The sequence below is a fragment of the Lipomyces oligophaga genome (assembly GCF_038497815.1).
Source record: "Lipomyces oligophaga strain CBS 7107 unplaced genomic scaffold V1516scaffold_1, whole genome shotgun sequence".
Classification (NCBI taxonomy): domain Eukaryota; kingdom Fungi; phylum Ascomycota; class Lipomycetes; order Lipomycetales; family Lipomycetaceae; genus Lipomyces; species [Lipomyces] oligophaga.
Genome location: NW_027117785.1, coordinates 2438743 through 2457940, shown reverse-complemented (window position 1 = coordinate 2457940; position 19198 = coordinate 2438743). Strand labels below are relative to the sequence as shown.

At 45.7% G+C, this 19198-nt stretch overlaps 6 protein-coding genes across 6 annotated transcripts; all 6 read left to right on the top strand.

Moving 5' to 3' along the window:
- Positions 1-1185: 1185 nt before the first annotated feature.
- V1516DRAFT_113655 (uncharacterized protein) lies at positions 1186-3106 on the top strand. Its single transcript, XM_066918598.1, has 2 exons — positions 1186-1395; positions 1456-3106. Exon 2 carries the CDS (start codon positions 1621-1623, stop codon positions 2821-2823), a length of 1203 nt encoding a protein of 400 aa, XP_066780452.1. The 5' UTR covers positions 1186-1395; positions 1456-1620; the 3' UTR covers positions 2824-3106.
- A 792-nt stretch (positions 3107-3898) lies between these two features.
- Positions 3899-6021, top strand: V1516DRAFT_113622 (uncharacterized protein). Its single transcript, XM_066918597.1, has one exon. The coding sequence runs from the start codon at positions 4290-4292 to the stop codon at positions 5958-5960; it is 1671 nt and encodes a 556-aa protein (XP_066780451.1). The 5' UTR covers positions 3899-4289; the 3' UTR covers positions 5961-6021.
- A 224-nt stretch (positions 6022-6245) lies between these two features.
- Positions 6246-8795, top strand: V1516DRAFT_113576 (uncharacterized protein). Its single transcript, XM_066918596.1, has one exon. It carries the CDS (start codon positions 6362-6364, stop codon positions 8624-8626), a length of 2265 nt encoding a protein of 754 aa, XP_066780450.1. The 5' UTR covers positions 6246-6361; the 3' UTR covers positions 8627-8795.
- A 2000-nt stretch (positions 8796-10795) lies between these two features.
- Positions 10796-12715, top strand: V1516DRAFT_618735 (major facilitator superfamily domain-containing protein; the record flags this gene model as incomplete). The annotated part of the gene is made up of 1 exon (XM_066919422.1): positions 10796-12715. One exon carries the CDS (start codon positions 10796-10798, stop codon positions 12713-12715), a length of 1920 nt encoding a protein of 639 aa, XP_066780449.1.
- A 3403-nt stretch (positions 12716-16118) lies between these two features.
- Positions 16119-17654, top strand: V1516DRAFT_669874 (chaperonin 10-like protein). The gene is made up of 2 exons (XM_066921262.1): positions 16119-16341; positions 16424-17654. The coding sequence occupies exons 1-2, from the start codon at positions 16288-16290 to the stop codon at positions 17507-17509; spliced, it is 1140 nt and encodes a 379-aa protein (XP_066780448.1). The 5' UTR covers positions 16119-16287; the 3' UTR covers positions 17510-17654.
- A 444-nt stretch (positions 17655-18098) lies between these two features.
- Positions 18099-19183, top strand: V1516DRAFT_669871 (uncharacterized protein). Its single transcript, XM_066921261.1, has one exon. It carries the CDS (start codon positions 18149-18151, stop codon positions 19079-19081), a length of 933 nt encoding a protein of 310 aa, XP_066780447.1. The 5' UTR covers positions 18099-18148; the 3' UTR covers positions 19082-19183.
- Positions 19184-19198: the final 15 nt, after the last annotated feature.

The following is a 19198-nucleotide window of genomic DNA, read 5'->3' as shown; positions in this document are numbered from 1 at the left end:
ATAATTCAATTTCAGTAGCCTGATCGCTGATCGATGTCGTCTGGCGGGATTTTGCACTTACTGAAGTTTGAGTCGGCTTGCTTCTGAGGTGGCGCTCAACTGCTAGCGTATGATGCTCGATTTTTTTATTTTTTTGGGTATCTGCCGCTTTCTTTTTTTCGCCCGGTGTGTCAAACTGATACAAAATAATACCGCGACCAAAACGTGTTATCACAAAATTGAGATCATTTGCAGCTTTTCTCGATGTCAGTTGGTCAACTAGAAAGGAAGTGAGTTATTGGGCTGTTTCACTACTCTCTGTCCTCGGACCACCTTATAGTTAGAATCGTATTAGTCAGATATTTCCGGAAGAATGGGCAATTCCCAACCTTTCGCAGCCCCTCAACTGTTCAGATTTTAATTGCAGAGTGCTCTCCTGCAATGTGCCTGGGATGCGCTCCTTTTTGTGCGAGGAGTGGTCGGAAAACTATGATAGAAGGTAATTAGTCAGATGAAACAGGCACAGATTAAAAGAATGTAGCACGGTAAACTATGTGCGTAGCCGAAATTGCGAGGAGTGTGCCAGCCGTGCAGGTGTGCAATGCGCATGGTTAAGAGCCGCAGGGTCTCAGGTTACACCTGCGCGACTTACGTGCCAGACAGCCCAATTTCGGGACACTGACTCAACCTTAAACTCCGCTAGCTTGAAAATTGGTATTTGTTAGAGTGCTCGGCACGTCCACCTAGGCCCAAAATTACATTGTAAATTTGATGCTTGTCAGTTGTTGCTAAGCCGGTTTGGCCTACAGGCGGTCTCGTACCAATTTTGAGGCCTGGATTTGATTGTCTGATCTCACTCGATCAGACTGGACCTGCAGATCTTCGCTTTCTACGTTTCCAAAGATTTTATTCTTACGTATGTCCAGCGATGATTTGACTAGTTCGGAGATTGCCTTTCTGATGTCGAGCAACGGCCTTCCTCGTATGTTCTGAAATCATCATTCGAAGTACCGGGTATGGCAAACAAGAACCGGTCTCGACGGGAACACAACAAAGAGAATTTCAGCCCTGGCCAATTTCCGCTTCTGACGCAGGCTCCAGAGCATGGACATCTTTCGTCCCCTACACTAGTCTCTTCCTCACAACATCCCCAATAGGTACGGCTGGTGAGCCACTTCTGCTCTCGAGTACCACGATCAGGGCCGATACTTCGACAAAGAATAACGCCCTAGCCTTTTCACAATCTTGCTACTCCACCACCGCCGCTATGTACCAACATTTCCTTCCCTCCCGCTCTCTTCCATACTGTCTAGTCTCTCTGTCTCGCATATGCATAACCCACCTTCCATTCTGCTGGTGGCGGACTCCGTTGTTCCACTTTCTTACGGAAGGTCGACTAATATATTTCTTATAAAGGCACATCCATTTCCTCCTTTCCCGAGATGTTGATCATCTTGAACTCACATCTTTCATCAGCAATCTTTCGTCAGCTACTCTTAAGATTGATAACCTTCAGTGATCTATTCTCAAACCATTGATCTTTGGCTTTTCGTTTCTATTCCTATTCATATTCCTACCTTTGTTGTTCCGGTTGATTTTGAATCTCACTCTACCTTCGTCTGCCCTCAAAAGTTTCCAACCATGTTGCAATTCATTCGCACCACCATTGCTATCCAATTGGCTGCTCTCGCACTTGCTGTCGATGCAGTTACCTATGTCGCTTCGACAACTTATCCTATTCCGACCGCTCTCAATCCTGTCAAGCAGTACACGGTTCCCTACAACGCTGGTACAATGTCGCGATCCGTTTCTGTGAAAGCCACCACAGTCTTAGGTCCGATTACTGATCCCAGTAACGGATATTCAGTTTTCAGAGATAATGGCGGTTCATGTACTTTAGGTAATCGTACATTCTTCACTTTTGCCGATGCGAATGCCTATGTTGGAGGTACATGGAAAACATTCAAGAGTGCCCAGTCCTCATTTGTCACGGACTTTGACACGCCGGAGGATATGGAGGACTACACCATGAGCACAGAATCAGGAGCCTTCCAGGCAATTCCATTCACATCGGCAGAGTCGGCAGTTTCAGGTTCACCATCAAAGCGGATTGCCATGTGGACTTGGACAAATTGCATTCCGCTTTCAAGTAAAAAGGCCATGCATTTCTACAGTGTCCAACAGTTCACGACTTCTTCGCATTCCTACTCGCTGGGTAATACAATGGCAGTTTATACTTTAACGTCTACGACTGATCCGACTATTGATATCACTCGGGCGAGTCAAATATTCTTTCCCAACACGACATACGGCTATGGTACTTTTGCGAGCGTCGTGGTAAACGATACGATTTATCTCTATGGTGTCGATAGTCTTTACTCTGGAAATTACGATGTTCATGTAGCACGAGTATCTAAGACTGCGGCCTCCGACATCACCTCATATCAGTATTATGACGCGGGAACAGCTACCTGGGGATCTACAATGCCGGTTCCAACTGCACGTCGGCAATCTGCGGCAACGGTCAAAGGAAATATGCCGTTTAGTACCGGAACTGTTTACTATTCTGAGTATCATAACCAATATCTGATGGTGTTCTTCAATAATTGGATCGATAACAAATTACGATATAACACTGCGCCTACACCTCTGGGCCCATGGACGACATCTAATCAAGTTTTATGGGTTACTCCATCTGGAGCCTCCTACAACTATCGTGCTGTAGCCCATCCTCTGATCTATGCAAGCCCTGGTTCGACGATAGGTCAGAAGATTGCTGTTCATTATTCATATCAGAATGGAACGTTTACATATCCGATGATGGGTACTGTCGAGTTTCAGTGAAGTTTCATGTATTGGGTAAAGGCGTTTGTTATTGACTTCTGAGGCTATTGGTTTGATTTAGTGTTCTTTTCATATCCTGTTAAATTATTATTCTTGTTACCATTATTTTGCTTATGATTGCGTCTTAACGCCTCAATCTTGGATTGGGAGCGTGGACTTTATGATTTGTTATGACTAAACTTACGATAATGAAACGATTGATTTTGATTTTATAAACAATTTTTTTTTACGGATGCCCTCATTTGCTTTTGGTGTCCTGGTATGTAAGAGCTTATCACTGTTTTTCACATTTTTGTAGAGTTCGTCTGCACTTTAATTAGAGTGCAGAATTCCAGTCGTAGCGCCTTGCCAAACATGCGGTTGCTCCCAATGTTGCATGGCGGATTAGATTGCAAGAAACGCAGGCACACGCACTGTGCAGATATGCACAGTGTAAACACAGCCGTTTGAGTTTCGGGTAGTAGCGGAAACCCTTATCCGCAATTGAACGCCGTGAGGCCAGTTTTGCAAATATCTAAGAAATTTGAATGACCTGCTTTATCTGCTGCTGTAACTTAAGCAATCGAATTTTTCGCGCGTACTTTGGAATCTTGTGCCTACGACCTACAAAATTACAAGATTGCAGGAACTTGCGGAAGACTAAAAGTCATCAGAGGCTACATTACTGCTGTGATAGTTGCTGATGTAATCAACTGGATTAGGAAATATTAGAGGACGATTGCCAGATTGGGAAATGAATTTTCTCAGAACTCAAAAGAAAATTTAAACCGGAATTGAGATAAAGAGAGTTAAGTATATGCATGAACTGTGGTGGTGTTGTTCTTAGGACATCAATCTAACAAGCTCTTTCAAAATATTTTCTCCAAATGAGTATCTTATCCGGACTCTCATATATATTAAGGGATAACTAATGTCTTACCTAAGCATAACTTCTGTGTCAAGGGTTTTGAGATTAGAATAACGTGATCATTAATTAGCTCATCACTGTGACATACTCTGGGGATTCACATCGGGTATGGGTTATATCTCCGAGCATCCGAAAGACTGGTAGGATAATTATCTAATAGGCGAGATTAAAAGTAAATGGCTTAATGGTTGATGATTCGCAGAAGGAATATATTTGGACTGATATTACATTCTATTTCTTCAATGCACTGAATGCAATTGTGCGAATGCAACTGTATTAGGCAGATTGTTTTGAAAGAATGACCACTTCAGGCTCGCAAAGTCTAGTCGAGGATCGATCTTGGATATCGGAATTATCAAGCCCTAAGTGAATCTGTGCTCGGAGTTTAGGCCGAACACCCTGCTAACCGGAAGGTGATTTCTAACATTGCATGGAACCGCGTGCGTATATAATATTTAATCCTTGCTTGTCCCCTTAACTGGAATTATTTAAGGGCGTATAAGTATTTCGTCTATCTTTTTCACAAATTGTTCAAAGATAGCAAGATCTCGGACATAATATGTCTGAAAGCGACAGCGATGAGCGATCGAGGGAGATGGATGATCCGCAAGACAATGACGATGCTGTGGAACAGTTCTCTCATCTGTCTATAGGAGAGATAGAAGAGGCTCATGACGAGCATCTTGGCAGGCTTGAAAAAATTCTTAGTGGACATTCACTATCTTACAAGGACTTTGGATTACTGAAGGAGATTCTATTTGTCACCGTAATTGCGATGGCACAATTTTTGACTCAGGCCGGTCTTGCGCAAGCCATTGCTCCGTTGCATTACATCGGAAACTCATTTAATGTCACAAATGCTGGCGAGCTTTCATGGTTCGCTGCATCCTACTCTCTGACTGTTGGTACTTTCATTTTGCCAGCAGGTCGGTTTGGCGATCTATTTGGATCGCGAAAGATATTTATCATTGGCTGGGCATGGTTCGCCCTGTGGACTCTCATTGCAGGATTTGCTGTATATTGCTCTAGTCAAATTTTGTTTCACTTTTGCCGTGCGTTGCAAGGAATTGGACCTGCCATGTTACTTCCGAATGGACTTGCCTTATTGGGCCGATCATATCCTTCCGGTACCATGCGCAAGAACATGGTATTTTGTGTGTTTGGTGCTGTGGCTCCAATTGGATTTCTAGTCGGTGCGGTATTTGATGGAATATTTGCACAGTTTGTCTGGTGGCCCTGGACGTACTGGGTTGGAGCCATGATAATGGCACTTATATTTGTCCTAGCTATTGTAGTTGTTCCAATCGAGCTAGACAAACATGCTATTACTAATTTTCATTTTGAAGACATCAAGAGACTCGATCCTTTTGGAAGCGTGGCAGGTGTATTGGGTTTGGTATTATTTAATATTGCATGGAATCAGGGCCCGGTGGTAGGATGGACTACGCCATATACGTACGTGTTGCTCATTCTCGGAGTTCTATTTTTCATATCATTCGGCATCATAGAATTCAAGTATACCGACTATCCAATACTTCCTATGGAATACATCACAACTGACACTCTCTTTGTGGCAGGATGTATTAGTTTGGGATGGGCCAGCTTTGGAATTTGGATATATTATTGGTGGCAGATATCTGAGATGCTAAGAGATCACTCTATATTACTTACAGCGGCACAACAAGTTCCTGCTGGAATTAGCGGAGGATGTGCTGCTATTCTGACGGGATATCTATTGGGCAAAATGCGTCCACAAATTATTATGATTTTTGCATTAACAGCGTTCTGTGTGGGAAATATTTTGATGGGTACGGTACCTATACATCAATTATATTGGTTTCAAACCTTTTTTAGCATGTGGATCATGCCTCTTGGAATGGATATGTCGTTCCCGTCTGCAACCATTATTATGAGCAATGCCATGCCTAGAGAACATCAAGGACTAGCGGCTTCGCTTGTGAATACGGTTGTTAATTACTCTGTTTCGATTGGCTTGGGTATAGCAGGCACTGTGGAAAGCAGGATCAATCGCACTGGAGACGAGCTTCTCAAAGGATATCGAAGCGCTTACTATGTTGCCATTGGTTTAAGTGGTGCTGGGATCATTCTTGCGTTTCTGGGAACGTTGGAGTCGTTTCATGAGGATCGTGTAAAGGCTAGATTGTCATCACAGGAGGGAATTGAGGAACTCGAGAGAAGTGGAGAGACGTATGAGAAAGAAGGTGCATAATTTCAGGATGGGGATAGTTGTTTTATTTTAGTTACTATATTCGTGGGTTTGTTCATGGATAAAATTTCTGCATTCAAATTCATTAATTACTGGCTTCTAATGCAAATAAATAATTCATAACTTATAGCAAAGAATTTTCAATAAACACTCTAATGTCATCATGTAAAATATTTAGCAAATGAGATAATAGCAAATATAGAAGGATTGATTTTTTCGTTGTATATTCAGTCGAGTGTAAATATGAGGTAAAATAGATCACAGATCTCCCACTTGCTGTGACTCGGCCGAGTCACAACGACGTAAATGGGAATAATATGAAATCAAATAAGCAGAGCAGATTTATGACCGAAGCTGATGGATTATGAATGATGAATTTTTAATTCCTGTTGCGCTGATATATCATGGAGTATACTTTCACAATTGAAACCAATGAAGATAATCTGAAACGAAAGAACAAGCAAAAGCGAGAGCCGATCAAGCGTCCGCGACCATCTACCATTTGCAAATCATGCGCCCAGCGAAGAATAAAATGCGATAGACAAAAGCCAGCATGTGGCACATGTCGTGAGAAAGAATACGAATGTGTCTATGGAAGTCCATCCGCTGAAGCCGAGATAGAGAAAAGCAAAGAGAAGTTGGAGACTGCTGAAGCTTATCACCATGCTCCTGACAGAGAACGGGCAACTAATATTGGGGTTCTAGCGGCAGATCGAAGAACTGGAAGTTTTAGATATGCTAATGCGTCATACTGGCCGCTGCTATTCGAGGAAGATATGAATGTCGATAGCATTGTTCACGTTGTTGGAGACGAGTTTGACCGAGGAGATTGTTCGGAAACACGACTCAGATTCACGCAGCTGTTCATCACGTCGTTACCGACTAGGCAAGAAAGTGACGAGCTGGTGGCGGAGTATCTCCGGTCGGTCTATCCGTTTTGCGTATTGATAACTCGGCGTGAGTTTATAGATATGTATGACAAGTTCTGGCAAGACACGAGCGATCAATCTAATTATCTGTTCATTTGTGTCTTGTTCGCGGTCTTTTATGGAGCGTCGGTTGCCAGGCATTGGAGATTGAAATTTCCGAACGCGCACTTAGAAGATCGATCAAACGGGTTCACATCAGTTGGACGAGGAAATGCATCTTGCGAAACCCAAATGAGAATGTATCTCGAAGTGACCGAAATGTTTTTGAGATTGTGTCAATTCGAATCCAAACCGTGCATGATGTCTTTGATTTCAGCGACCATCTTACAAACCAGTCGTCAGCCCTCTGATTCATTTGCACACGCGTCCGGAGTTGTCACTCATCTAGTCCGGCTCGCGCAAACGATGGGACTCCACCGAGACCCGAAGCTGTTTTCGGCCGCGTCCAGATTCAAGACGACATTTACACCAGAAGAAGCCGAGCTACGGAGAAGAGTATGGTGGCATTTGATAGGCTTAGATGCCATTGTGTCTATCGGTAATGGGCTGCCTCTGTCGGTCAATTCCAGCTCTTTTGACGTTGATCAGCCGAGTCTCGAGGTACTCGAAAAGCCCGAGCAGCTTCTGGTCGCGTACGCGACCTGTCTGAGCCACGCTGTGCGGCTGATCGCGGAGAACTGTGCCTCGATGACTTCTGCTGAGTATGATCTGACCACGCACGACAGAGAGCAAGAAGGCGATAAAACGGCAGGAACCGGATCAGAAGCTGGCGCGCACGAAGATGGAAGGCGATGCGTTATTGAACACGTAACTGCAAAGGTAAAGGCACAGTTTAGCAAAACAGTTAAGATCATCAATGGACTGGAGCTCACTACAGACTCTTCTTCAATGGAACTGCCATTCGACTTGGAGACCGTGAGACGCAACACTACGTTGATGCTTGCTCTCGTGTGCGATCGCAGCTTTCTGATGATGTATCATCTGTTGTATGAGCATGATCGTGTGTCGGCAGATAGAAATTCGCAGCTGCAGAGACAGGGAGCACGCTGGACTGTTGGAGACGACGAGGGCAAGGTAGGCGAGGAAGCCAGAGAACAGGGCAAGACTAGAGCATTATTGGCGCAAGTTGGACGAAGACTGATTGCCGAGGCCGCAATGCGGTCGCTGCGGGTCTACGAACAGCTTATGGAGCTTCCAGGGAACGCTGCATACAGATGGTATCACGTCGGATGGCCGCAATTTCATGCCATGGTCGTCTTGCTTCGCGACGTGTGTATCGAGCCCGGACGGGCGCTCTTTGTGGACGATTCTACATTATTGACCGACGTAGCGCGCGATTTTGTGTGCCGTGTTGGCGAGAACGGCCACGACGGAGTACGGGAGAGAGCGGACGACCGATTAGCTAGGGTCGAGCGAGCGATGGAGATTAGTGAGTACTACGGGCAGAATCGGGAGCTCTGTGCTGGCCGACAGTGGAGCCGGATGAAGCAACTGAAAGAAGCTGCCGTGCGCGCAGTTGGGGCACACGAGAATGCCAATGTTCAACATGAAACCCAAAGCTGTACACGAGATTCTGATATTATGATCATTGATAGCGATGAGCAAACCCGGGAGGCAGGGATCGCGAAAGGGGAACTGTCGGATGACGAGTTATGGTTCAAGCAGCTGCTAGACCAAGACGTGGAAGCAGCCGTAGCCGGCTGGTGGATGGACGAGTCTTGGTATGAGGGACTAGTTTAGCATACACTGAAAATGAATGATTGACGTGGCTTGGGGACGCCAAATCTGAGCTGGAGCTGTCGCCTAAATTCAGGATTTTCCGTCAGGCAAGGAATCTAAGGAAGAACTCTGTCCCGACGAACATAGACGATGCATACACCAGTGCAGGACCAACGGACAAGACGCATTGCTAACTCCGTAAATAGGCGCGAATTTGCGCTAAATCGAAGGCATGAGCACGACTGACCTAAAAATTGTTCTGGATATTCGGCGTGCGAAAGCCGGCGTAAGGCCTCCACTCTACGAACAATAGCCTTTGAGTGCTGCCAATGTGATTACGAAACGAGCCTCCTGCACGCATGATCAGCAGCACTAGCACTAGCATGGCACTGGCACTAGTAACAAAGGCAGCAGCACCAACAGAAGCAGCAGGAGAAATCAAAAATCTAATTTTATGGAACGATCTGACATCCTGTTGTGCTAATAAATTGGCAATATCTACTAACTCGGCTAGTAATCAATCCAAGACCATTATGGCTGCCCGCCCATTGTTAACTTAAGCATCATAAAGATATATTCGTGTCTGTCGTCACCGGTCTAGACTCCCATAGCCAAGACTGCCGTTCCACAAGCTGAGTGAGAGGTTTTTACGTGCGGGACTCGTACTTGGTTCCATCAATTCTCTCAAAGCCTTGGGTCTTAGATATTGGACTTCAAAACTCGCATGCTTTCTTTTTCGCCTCTTCTTCCGTCACCGCTCCATAAATTCTTTTATTTTTTTCAATTTCCTAATCGTGTAACTATCGCCAACGTGCGTTCCATCCACGTCCGCCCCATCCACGTCTGCGCGTGCTAGGGTTCGTCTTCGTGCCCTACGCAACTCCCTCTCCCTCGTAATTAGCTAGTCGTCGCCACATCGATCTGCCAGCCGCTCACTTCTCGTTCCCGTCCTCATTAGTCTGTTGATGCACCTCTCTGAGCATAACGCCGCCGTTAGCGCCGCACAGCTGTACCGTGCTCTGTTTCTTGGGAGTAAGTAAGGGCGACAGAGAAGAGCAGAAGTAGGGGAGAAAGGACTGAGGAAAATCTATGCCCATGCCAGATATGTGGGCAGAACTTCTGTGAGAGAAGGGGCAAACCAAATGTACAAGGACGAGTGGAATTAAATTAGACCGCAGATATGTCTTTGATGTCGTCCTTATCGCGTGACTGTTTCCGGAATAGTTCGGCTGAATCCTGTAGATTACGGTTTACCAAGTGCCTTGGACTCAAATCAAAAATTTTCTTGCTCCATGCTCGCTCTGATCTGATAATCTTGTGTAATCATGGCTAAGTCCCAAAAGTAGAAGTCATCGGCGTCTATTCATCCCAATCCAAGAAATCGGATCAAGTCCCGTCAGACGAGCAGCGCACCTTGGTTGCTGCTCAACGACAAACCAGATAATCTTAATATGAAAAGAATAAAATTATCGCACGTCGTCAGCTGAGATCTATGGAAAATTATCTGCCAAAAAATCTAGACATTCCAGTAGAACCACCCATTAACTTCAGCGCGTGCACTGCCGAGAAAACTGAACGGATTCCGATTTCCCTGGTTACGAAACCTAGCTTGATCTCCCGTGTCCTACACCTCCCCACCTCGTCTAAACCTTCTGCTTCTCGCAGTGATACTGTCACTGCAGAAGAAATTTCCTTTCTTAGTTGGACCGGTCGCTGTCTGATCTCGGCCGTCTTGAGACTTTTTTGCAAATATACTCTCTGTTCTTGTTTGTGTCTATAGGGCTCTCGCCAAGATGGCAGGTACCATTTAGCACACGACTCTCTCTGTTCTGTTGCGGGTCCAATCCCTGGTCGCTGCACGCAAAGCTGTTTCTGCTCTGTTGTACGTAGGTCTGACATGGCTCGTTCATCACCTCCACCGCCGCCAGGTACTTGACTCCTCACTCTGCTTGCCGTTGTTTGCCTTCCGCCTTCCGCCTTCCACTTCCTGCTGTCAACCAAGCTACAACACCGGCAGAACGCACTACTGATTCTGATTTCCTGGCTGCCTTGCCAGCAGCAAAACCATTTAAGACCTCCAGCTCGCCCCCCCTTGTCTGACTTGTTCGCGATCTTGCTTCTCTTCTCGCTTATCACTCATCTCTCTGTCTTTCCCTTGCCTTCCTCACTCCTGTTCTCCTCTTCCTCGTAATGGCTGCTATTGATGCCTCCTTGGACGAGAATACTTACACCAAGCAAGATGATCTACCTGCTACATCTATCTCCAACTCTCACTCAGTAGAGGAGAAGCATGGCGAGAACTCTGATCTCGATTCTCAGAAAGATCTGGAAGTTGTTCCCTATGGTGTTCGTCGTATCGAGATCATCTCGGATCAATACAAGAACATATACGGTAGAGTCCTTGTCTACTTTTGCATCTTCTTGGTCGCTTATGGCTATGGTCTCGATGGTACAACCCGATACACTTTCCAGACCCAGGCCACCGCGTCTTATTCCTCTCATTCCCTGCTTGCTACCATTAATACTGTACGCAATACTTTTGCTGCTGCTGCACTGCCGTTTATTGCTCGTCTGTGTGACATGTTCGGTCGTCTTGAGATTTTCATCGTTGCTGTTGTGTTCTACGTTATTGGAACGATCATCGAGTCTCAGGCATATGATGTCAAACGGTTTGCCGCTGGTGCTTTGTTTTATCAATTTGGCTATACTGGCTCCATCGTCACGCTTCAGCTCATGTCTGCTGATTTCTCGTTCTTGAACTGGCGTGTTGCTGCGTCCTTTGTTGTCGCTCTGCCGTTCATCATCAACACCTGGGTCTCTGGTACAATTACTGGCCGCCTTGTCGATGCTACGGCTGTGCCTCCTATTGACCGCTGGTCCTGGGGTATTGGCATGTGGGCTTTTATCTATCCCATTCTTGCTCTTCCTCTAATCTGCTGCTATCTCCACATGTACTATCTTGCCAAGCGCTCTGGAGCTCTCAGAGCAGCAAAGGATGAATCTGCCCGTCAGTTTCCTCCTTCCGGATACGCCTGGTACCACTACCGCACAATTGGAAAGATATGCTGGGAAATGGACCTTGTCGGCTCGATTCTGCTGGCCGCTGCGCTTGCATGCTTCCTGGTTCCATTCACTCTTGCCGGAGGTCTCTCTGACAAATGGAAAGAAGCTCATATCATAGTTCCGCTTGTTATTGGGTTTCTCATGTTTCCTGTTTTTATCTTCTGGGAGTACTATATCCAAAGCCGTGAATTTGTATGGTTAATCAAGCCGTTAATGCCTGGCCATATGATCAAAGACCGAGGAGTTTGGTCCGCTCTTGGAATCGCCGTATTCATTGATTGGGTCTGGTATATGCAAGGTGACTATCTCTACACGGTTCTCATTGTTGGTGTAGGAGAATCTGTGAAATCCGCTACACGTATCACTTCTTTGTACTCGTTTGTTTCTGTCGTCACTGGTAGCATTCTTGGACTTGTCATTGCTTATTTCCGTCGCTTGAAAGCGTTTATTTTGTTTGGTATCTCCATGTGGTTTGTTTCATTTGGACTTCTGATTCATTATCGTGGAGGAGACTACGCTCATGCGGGTATCATCGGAGCTCAATGCCTGTTGGGATTCGGTGCCGGCTTCTTTACTTATCCAACTCAGACTTCTATTCAGACATGCACGAATCATATTTACATGGGTACTGCAATTTCTATGTATCTTGCTGCTTATTATGTTGGATCTGCATTTGGAACTTCTATTTCCGGTGCTATCTGGACGCAGTTGGCACCTAAGCAGCTCTTGCAGAATCTGAATGGCAACTCGACCCTTGCTGCAGCCGCATACGGAGATCCTTTCACGTTTGCCGCTACATATCCATTTGGAACTCCCGAGAGAGATGGCCTAGTCCGCTCTTATCAGCATGTGCAAAAGATTCTTTGTACTGTTGGTGTTTGTCTCTGTGTCCCGTTGATTGGGTTCGCTTTTTGCCTGCGAGACCGCGAGTTGGGCAGCAAGCAGAGCTACGAGATGGACGAGATTGAGGCGGATAAATCGCACTCGAACAAGTTCTCGGACATATTCAAGTTCGAGCTAAAGCGTAAATCTGCGTCAACCGTTTGAGTATTTGCTAAAAGAGGGACCGTCTTGTTGCCGAAACAGCGCATGCATATGCAGTGACTTGTTTGGTTGGATGTTAATTGGATTTGATTTTTCCTGCCCAGAGAATGTTATAATTTTGGAGATTAATTAATTAGTTTATTTCAGTATTGATTTGTAAGGACCGCTAAAATCCGATGGCTAGTCAGTCTAAAAATAAAGTGATCAGTATGGACAGATTATTTTCGGGCATAAGCAGGGCGAAAGAAAATTATTGTCCTGACCAAAAAATTAGACTGCTGCAAGATTAGGCCAAGAACACAGTACTCTGTAGAACAATGGTATAACTAAATGTGGCGCCAGAACACATGATGGAACCTAGAAGAGAGATGCAGAAGATAAGATAGCCAGAAGACGGGAGACAGGAGAGGCTAATTCGGAGGAATATGATACAGAGCAAATGGGCCCGGAATTGCTGTTTGAAGACCCTGTCAGGATACGGTTAGAGCGAGCGCCTGAAGTTAATATCCGTAGGGCTGAAGTTATTAGAGTTTTATGATCGAACGAACGATGCACGATATACGATAGAAGGCGGACGATAGACGGCGGACGGTAAAGAAAGGATGCAATGAAGCGAGATCGTCTGATAAATATAGAGAGCAGTTTGGAATATATTATAGCATAGTTTCCAGCATGGCTTCGATGTTGCAAGTCAGGGCCAGTAGCAGCATTGCTGGGTCTGCAATTCTGTGTTTCAGTGGGATTCTTGACCTGCTGAGCCAATTGTTGACTAGAGTGCGGGATCTGTACGACTTCAGATCGGGCTGAGAGGGACTCAACATGCTATGCTGACAGCTACGATCTTCGCACGCACAGTGCCTTTTGCCGTGCTAATTAACCACGGACAACAGCAGGCGTGGCTCGTTATTGTTGGCACCATGTTGTCTTACCATTGCGCGCAGTGCTGACAGCAATGACGGCTGTTTGGGGAACTTCAGCAGCTGGGGTTGTGATTTGTATGTAGGACGCCATGAAACTGTAAAATGCGTGCTTTTGCCGTGTCAGCAGGGGCTGAATGGCTGTCTCAAGATGTCTAGCAATCAACTGTAGGTGCGTATAACTTCTTATGTGCGGCTGCTTGCATCTCGCGAAGCAGAGTGAACTCGCTTGATCGTCGAGGGTGAGATTGGTGGACCGCAGCGAAAGTACTCATTCGTTGCAACAGGCTGGAGCGGATCCTACAGCTAGCAGCCAGAGCTGCTATGCAAACCGGCGTGAATCTGCCTGCTGGACGTACAGATACACGATTAAACAAACAAGACTAAGCACGACTTGGACTAGAGCATGGCGAGATAGATCGGGCTGAAGGAGACTAGCCTCGAAAGATGAGCTTGCTGCTGCAGTCAAGCGTACTGGACAATATGTTAAAAAGGACTGTTCCACTGCCCATTCCTAGTTCCGTACAGAAAATTAATTAGAACCCGTCTATCCGTACGCCACGTTCGCTCAGGCTAGCCCCAGACGGTCACTATGCATTATATATACAGGACAGCGACCTGGACCTGGACAATGACAAAAGACAAAGACAAAGACGTCCAGCCCAAAGAGGTTGGTTCACCTCAAAGGTCCCCGAGGTGCCTGCCATAGAGCCCCCCACAAGTGTCCGTTCAGCAGTGTAGACCGATAAATACCAGAGTCATGCTAGTCTATGCATTTATTGAAGCAATCATACAACACCATCAAACATAAAATGCTAAAGTTACAATGATCAGGATATGGCGATCGGAAACGAGTCCAACACATCGTCGTAATCGTCAAAATCCGGACGCGTACTGGACAACTCGACTAACGAAACTTGCCTGCTCTCATTAGGGAGCTGCTGCATATACTCAGAGTCGTATGCCGGACAGCCTCGACAGTTTCCATACACTGTCGAGTGGCTGTTGACCCATGTATTGACTCTTGATCGCAGCATTTCTTCGTCGGCCAACAAGTAGAGCTGTTGCGCGGTAGGCAGATTATAAAAGGTTGATGACTGTTTGCGCTCGATGTGGTAGGAACGCGGTTTCCATTTGAGATTGAGGTCTGATAGAGATTCTGATTCAAACGAAACCGAGTCGGAATATGCTGTTCTCGACTGTCGGGGGTGTACGAGATACGAAAGCACTCTGATGCACCAAGACTTGGAACGCGTGATGATCGAAGCTGACTGTTTGCTCGACTCTGAGAGACTCAGCACTAACGAAGCAGGAGCAGCAGTCGAATAGTGTGTACTGTGTTGAACTTGATCTGGTGATTCACTCGACATTGTAATTTCGTTTTGGTAGCCAGGTTGCCGCTTTGTTCGAGGATGAACGATCGAACTGGATTTGCAGTTGATATTTATACAGTGCGAAATCATCACCAAGCCCGAGATCTCTTACTCGTCACTATTCATGCAGATGTTTGCATTTGTGTCACAGCTACAGCTTTCCAGAAACAAGACGTGTTTAGCTTTGGCCGCTGAGATTCTCTGATCCTCAGCTGCTTAATTTTAATTTGCGTCGATCGACGCGACTCTTAAACTCACTGTTCGTCGACGTGGGTTTTGCTACAAGGATGTGGATAAACCAGGAATGCGTGAATTGATGAACTGGGTAGAATTGGTTGGATACAGTCCGGATGGATTGGGTAGTAAGCGTCATGGACAACAAGCGCAGATCTAACCTGATTGAAACGTGAATGTGATCCAATTAACGTTGGCTTCATATGATCTGACTGATCGTATCTAGCTCGGCTGCCAATCCTGATGCCCATTACCATGAAACTATCCCCAGGGGTCTATTGTCAGGGATCTTACAAGGATCTACAGCGTACCCAACTGTAATTCATTTCTGCATCAGGTGACTTCGCGGTAAACAATTGGATGACAAACGGACAAAAATGACTAAATGAGAATCCAAATTATATACCAACCCCTCAGCTGTGTGAGTTGTTTCCCTACGGGTTGTGACAGTTTCTATCCCGCGGGGTGATGGGGGTAGTATAGGTGGGGGAAGACACTAGACGCATCGGCATCTAAGAAAAGGAGTGCAACTACCGAATTGTATTTCCGCATTCGGCCCGATAGCCGCATTTTGTTTGCTCTAGTATTTATATGTAATTACTGCTTTTGGCTTTACCAGATGTTTGATTTCTATCGGTTTTTACAATTCTACCGAGCAGACTTTCCCCGCATATGGTATTTCATCTCCGTGTTTACTCTCAAGTCATTTGCCGGCATTATGCCTCTCAGATCGCGGCCGTCAGCCGGGACCGCGGACAATAGTTTCCCAACACGGGAGTAGAATTTCTCTTTCTGGTCGGAATTACCAAACTCGGTACCGACTCCCAAAGCTACGACGGAAACCCCACCGAGGTAGACTCTCTCACCAAAGTCGACCGCGTCCATTTTCTGTCTCGGTCGGTTGCTCTGGCTGCGTCCCCTCCTTTCTTCTCCTTCTTTCACTTCATTATAGCTTTTCGTCGTCGATATCTATTCAATTGTAGATTTTTTTTCTAATTTTTTGGTTTGAGTGACAAAAAGCCGTGTACGCAATTCCTCTCGCAGTCAGAATATGTCTTCTACTATTACTGCCTCCGTCCTTGTTGGACCCAAGAAGTTCGTCATAGTAAGTGTTCTCAATATAGCCTGTTCAATCTAAGAACGGTCTATTCGGTCTGTATGGAACGATTTGTCTAATCCATCTTCAGGAATCTCGAGAACTTCCTCCTCCTGGTCCGGATGAGGCCCAGGTTGCTGTTAAAGCGACAACTCTGTGTGGATCTGATCTCCATTACTACTCACATTACCGAAACGGTGACTTTATTGTACGCGAACCGCTTTCGTTGGGTCATGAATCGTCTGGAGAAGTTGTTGCTGTCGGTTCGAACGTCAAGAATCTCAAGCCTGGTGACCGTGTTGCGTTAGAGGTTGGTATCTCATGCTTGACCTGCGACCAGTGCCGTACTGGACACTATAATCTGTGTCCCAACATGCAGTTCCGTTCGTCGGCAAAGTCGTATCCGCATTTTCAAGGTACACTTCAGGAAAAGTTGAATCATCCTGCTTCCTTGTGCCATAAAATCCCTTCTAATATCAGCTTTGATGCTGCTGCATTGATCGAGCCACTCTCCGTCGCTATTCACGCATCGCGTCGTTCTGGCGTCGCGCCCGGTATGAAAGTCCTTGTCTTCGGTGCAGGCGCCGTCGGCTTATTTTCGGCTGCCATGGCAAATGTCGCCGGCGCCTCCACTGTTGCTATCGCTGATATCTCTTCTGGCCGCGTAGACTTCGCTGTCGAGAATGGCTTTGCTTCTCACAAGTTCGTCGTGCCTATGGGTCCTCGTCCGACAACTGTCGAAGAGAAGCTAAAGAGCGCACGTGACACTGCAGAGGCGATTTGTGCTATTCCATTAAGTCCCTCTGAACCCGAGGCTACTCTCGAGTCATTCGACGTTGTTTTCGAGTGCACTGGTGTTGAATCATGTGTGCAAGCCGGTATCTACGCAGCCAAGGCAGGCGGTAAACTCATGTTCGTGGGAATGGGTAATCCCGTCCAGACTCTGCACATTGGTGCGGCGGCAGTCAAGGAAGTCGATTTACTTGGTGTGTTCCGCTACGCTAACGTTTATCCCACTGCGATCAATCTTTTGAGTGCAGACAAGATCAAGGGATTCGAGAAGCTGATCACACACAAGTTTTCGGGTCTGGATTCTGCTGATGACGCATTTGCGATCGCAGGCAAGACAGCGGATGAAAAGGGCAATCTTGTCATTAAGGCTGTCATGAACCTGTAATTTCTTCTGATTGCGCTTCGGTTTTGTTCTTCACCACGAGTGGAAATAGATAGATAAAGGAGAGTTTTCGGAATGGGCGGAAATGTGGATTTCTTTCTGTAAGAGGATAGTTAATGTCAATCTGGATTATGATATCAAAAAAAATGAAGGCACCAAGTTGGTCGTGTCCTGAGTTTTGCCACTATCGGTGGTGAATTCTAGAGAACTAAGGCCCTGTTCTTTATGCTGTTTGACGTCACAGACCACGGTCATGTGAAATTCTATTGTGGCGTACGCGATGAGATCTGGACATATCCCAGTGGCGCACGTGTATATGCCATACAAATAAACTTCCGAGGCCACAGCTGTTCCCGGCTCGCTTGCCAGGTTATTCCGATGATAGACGGATAATCCTGGTCTCGAGGCCTCGACGATTGAAAAGCGCGACAAAGTGATCTAACTCATGATGACATGAACGCGATCGAGAGTTTCGGCTGTAGGTTCTATAGTATTCTTTCATTCCGAAAATGCCGTGACACCACTAGATCACCCTGTAGGACTTGAATATATATTCATTTGCTCGCTGTCTTGCTTTTCACTTCTGCATCATTTTGTATTCACAACATTACAAATACAAATTAAGTAATTTATAATAAGATCATGTCATATTCTATTAAGGACAACGAAGCAGTGCAGATCAACGCCCCAGCTTCAGATATCACAATCCGTCTGACTGAGCATGGCTCGGACTGGTATTGGGCTGCGTTCTCCATTCTGGCTGTCACGACAATAGCTTATGTTGTTTCTTCGGCCTATGTTCCTCGTCGGGAACGCATATTCCACTACTTTAGCATCGGAGCAGCAATGTTTGCCTCTCTTACCTATTTTACGATGGCGTCCGACTTGGGAAGCACTGGTATAGCAACTGAGTTCACACACTATCAAGGTGGAGGGATCCGCCAAGTTTTCTATGCTCGCTATATCGGGTGGTTCATGGCATCCCCATTGATCCTCGCAAATATATTTTTATTTTCTGGTGTTTCCTGGCCTACTATGTTAATGGCTCTAGCGGCCCAAGAGGTTTACGTCGTTGATATGCTTATTGGATCATTGGTTTCCTCTTCGTACAAGTGGGGATATTTTAGTTTTGGCGTTGCAGCCTGGTTATTGGTCATGTATCATTTGATTTTCGTTGCTATGCCAGTCGCCAAAACGCAAGGTGCTGATGTGTTTAAGCATTTCATGGTAATGCTATGTGGTGTTTCGTTTATCTGGACCTTATATCCAATAGCATGGGGTTTATCAGAAGGAGGAAATGTGATTGCTCCCGATTCAGAAGCTGCATTTTATGGCGTTTTGGATATGATAACATTACCTGTATTAGGTTCATACTTCATCTACGCAAGCAGAAAAATTTCGATTGAAAGACTAGGTCTTGTCTTCGAACGTGGTTTTAAATCGTCGGCTGCAATGACTTTACCAATAACTGAAAAGATAGTTGAATCTAGTTCTCAGCCAACTCAGCCTGAACAGCGACATTCAAATGAAACAGTTGTTGTTCCTGGTTCTGGGGCCACCGAGCAAACTGTCTAATTCAACTTGTGTGGGGTTTCTGGAGTTTTTTTTTGCAAAGGAATGCTGTAATAATGGTTTTAATCTTGAATAATTATTATTGAATTGAAATCTAATTGAAGACTTTATGATATTTAA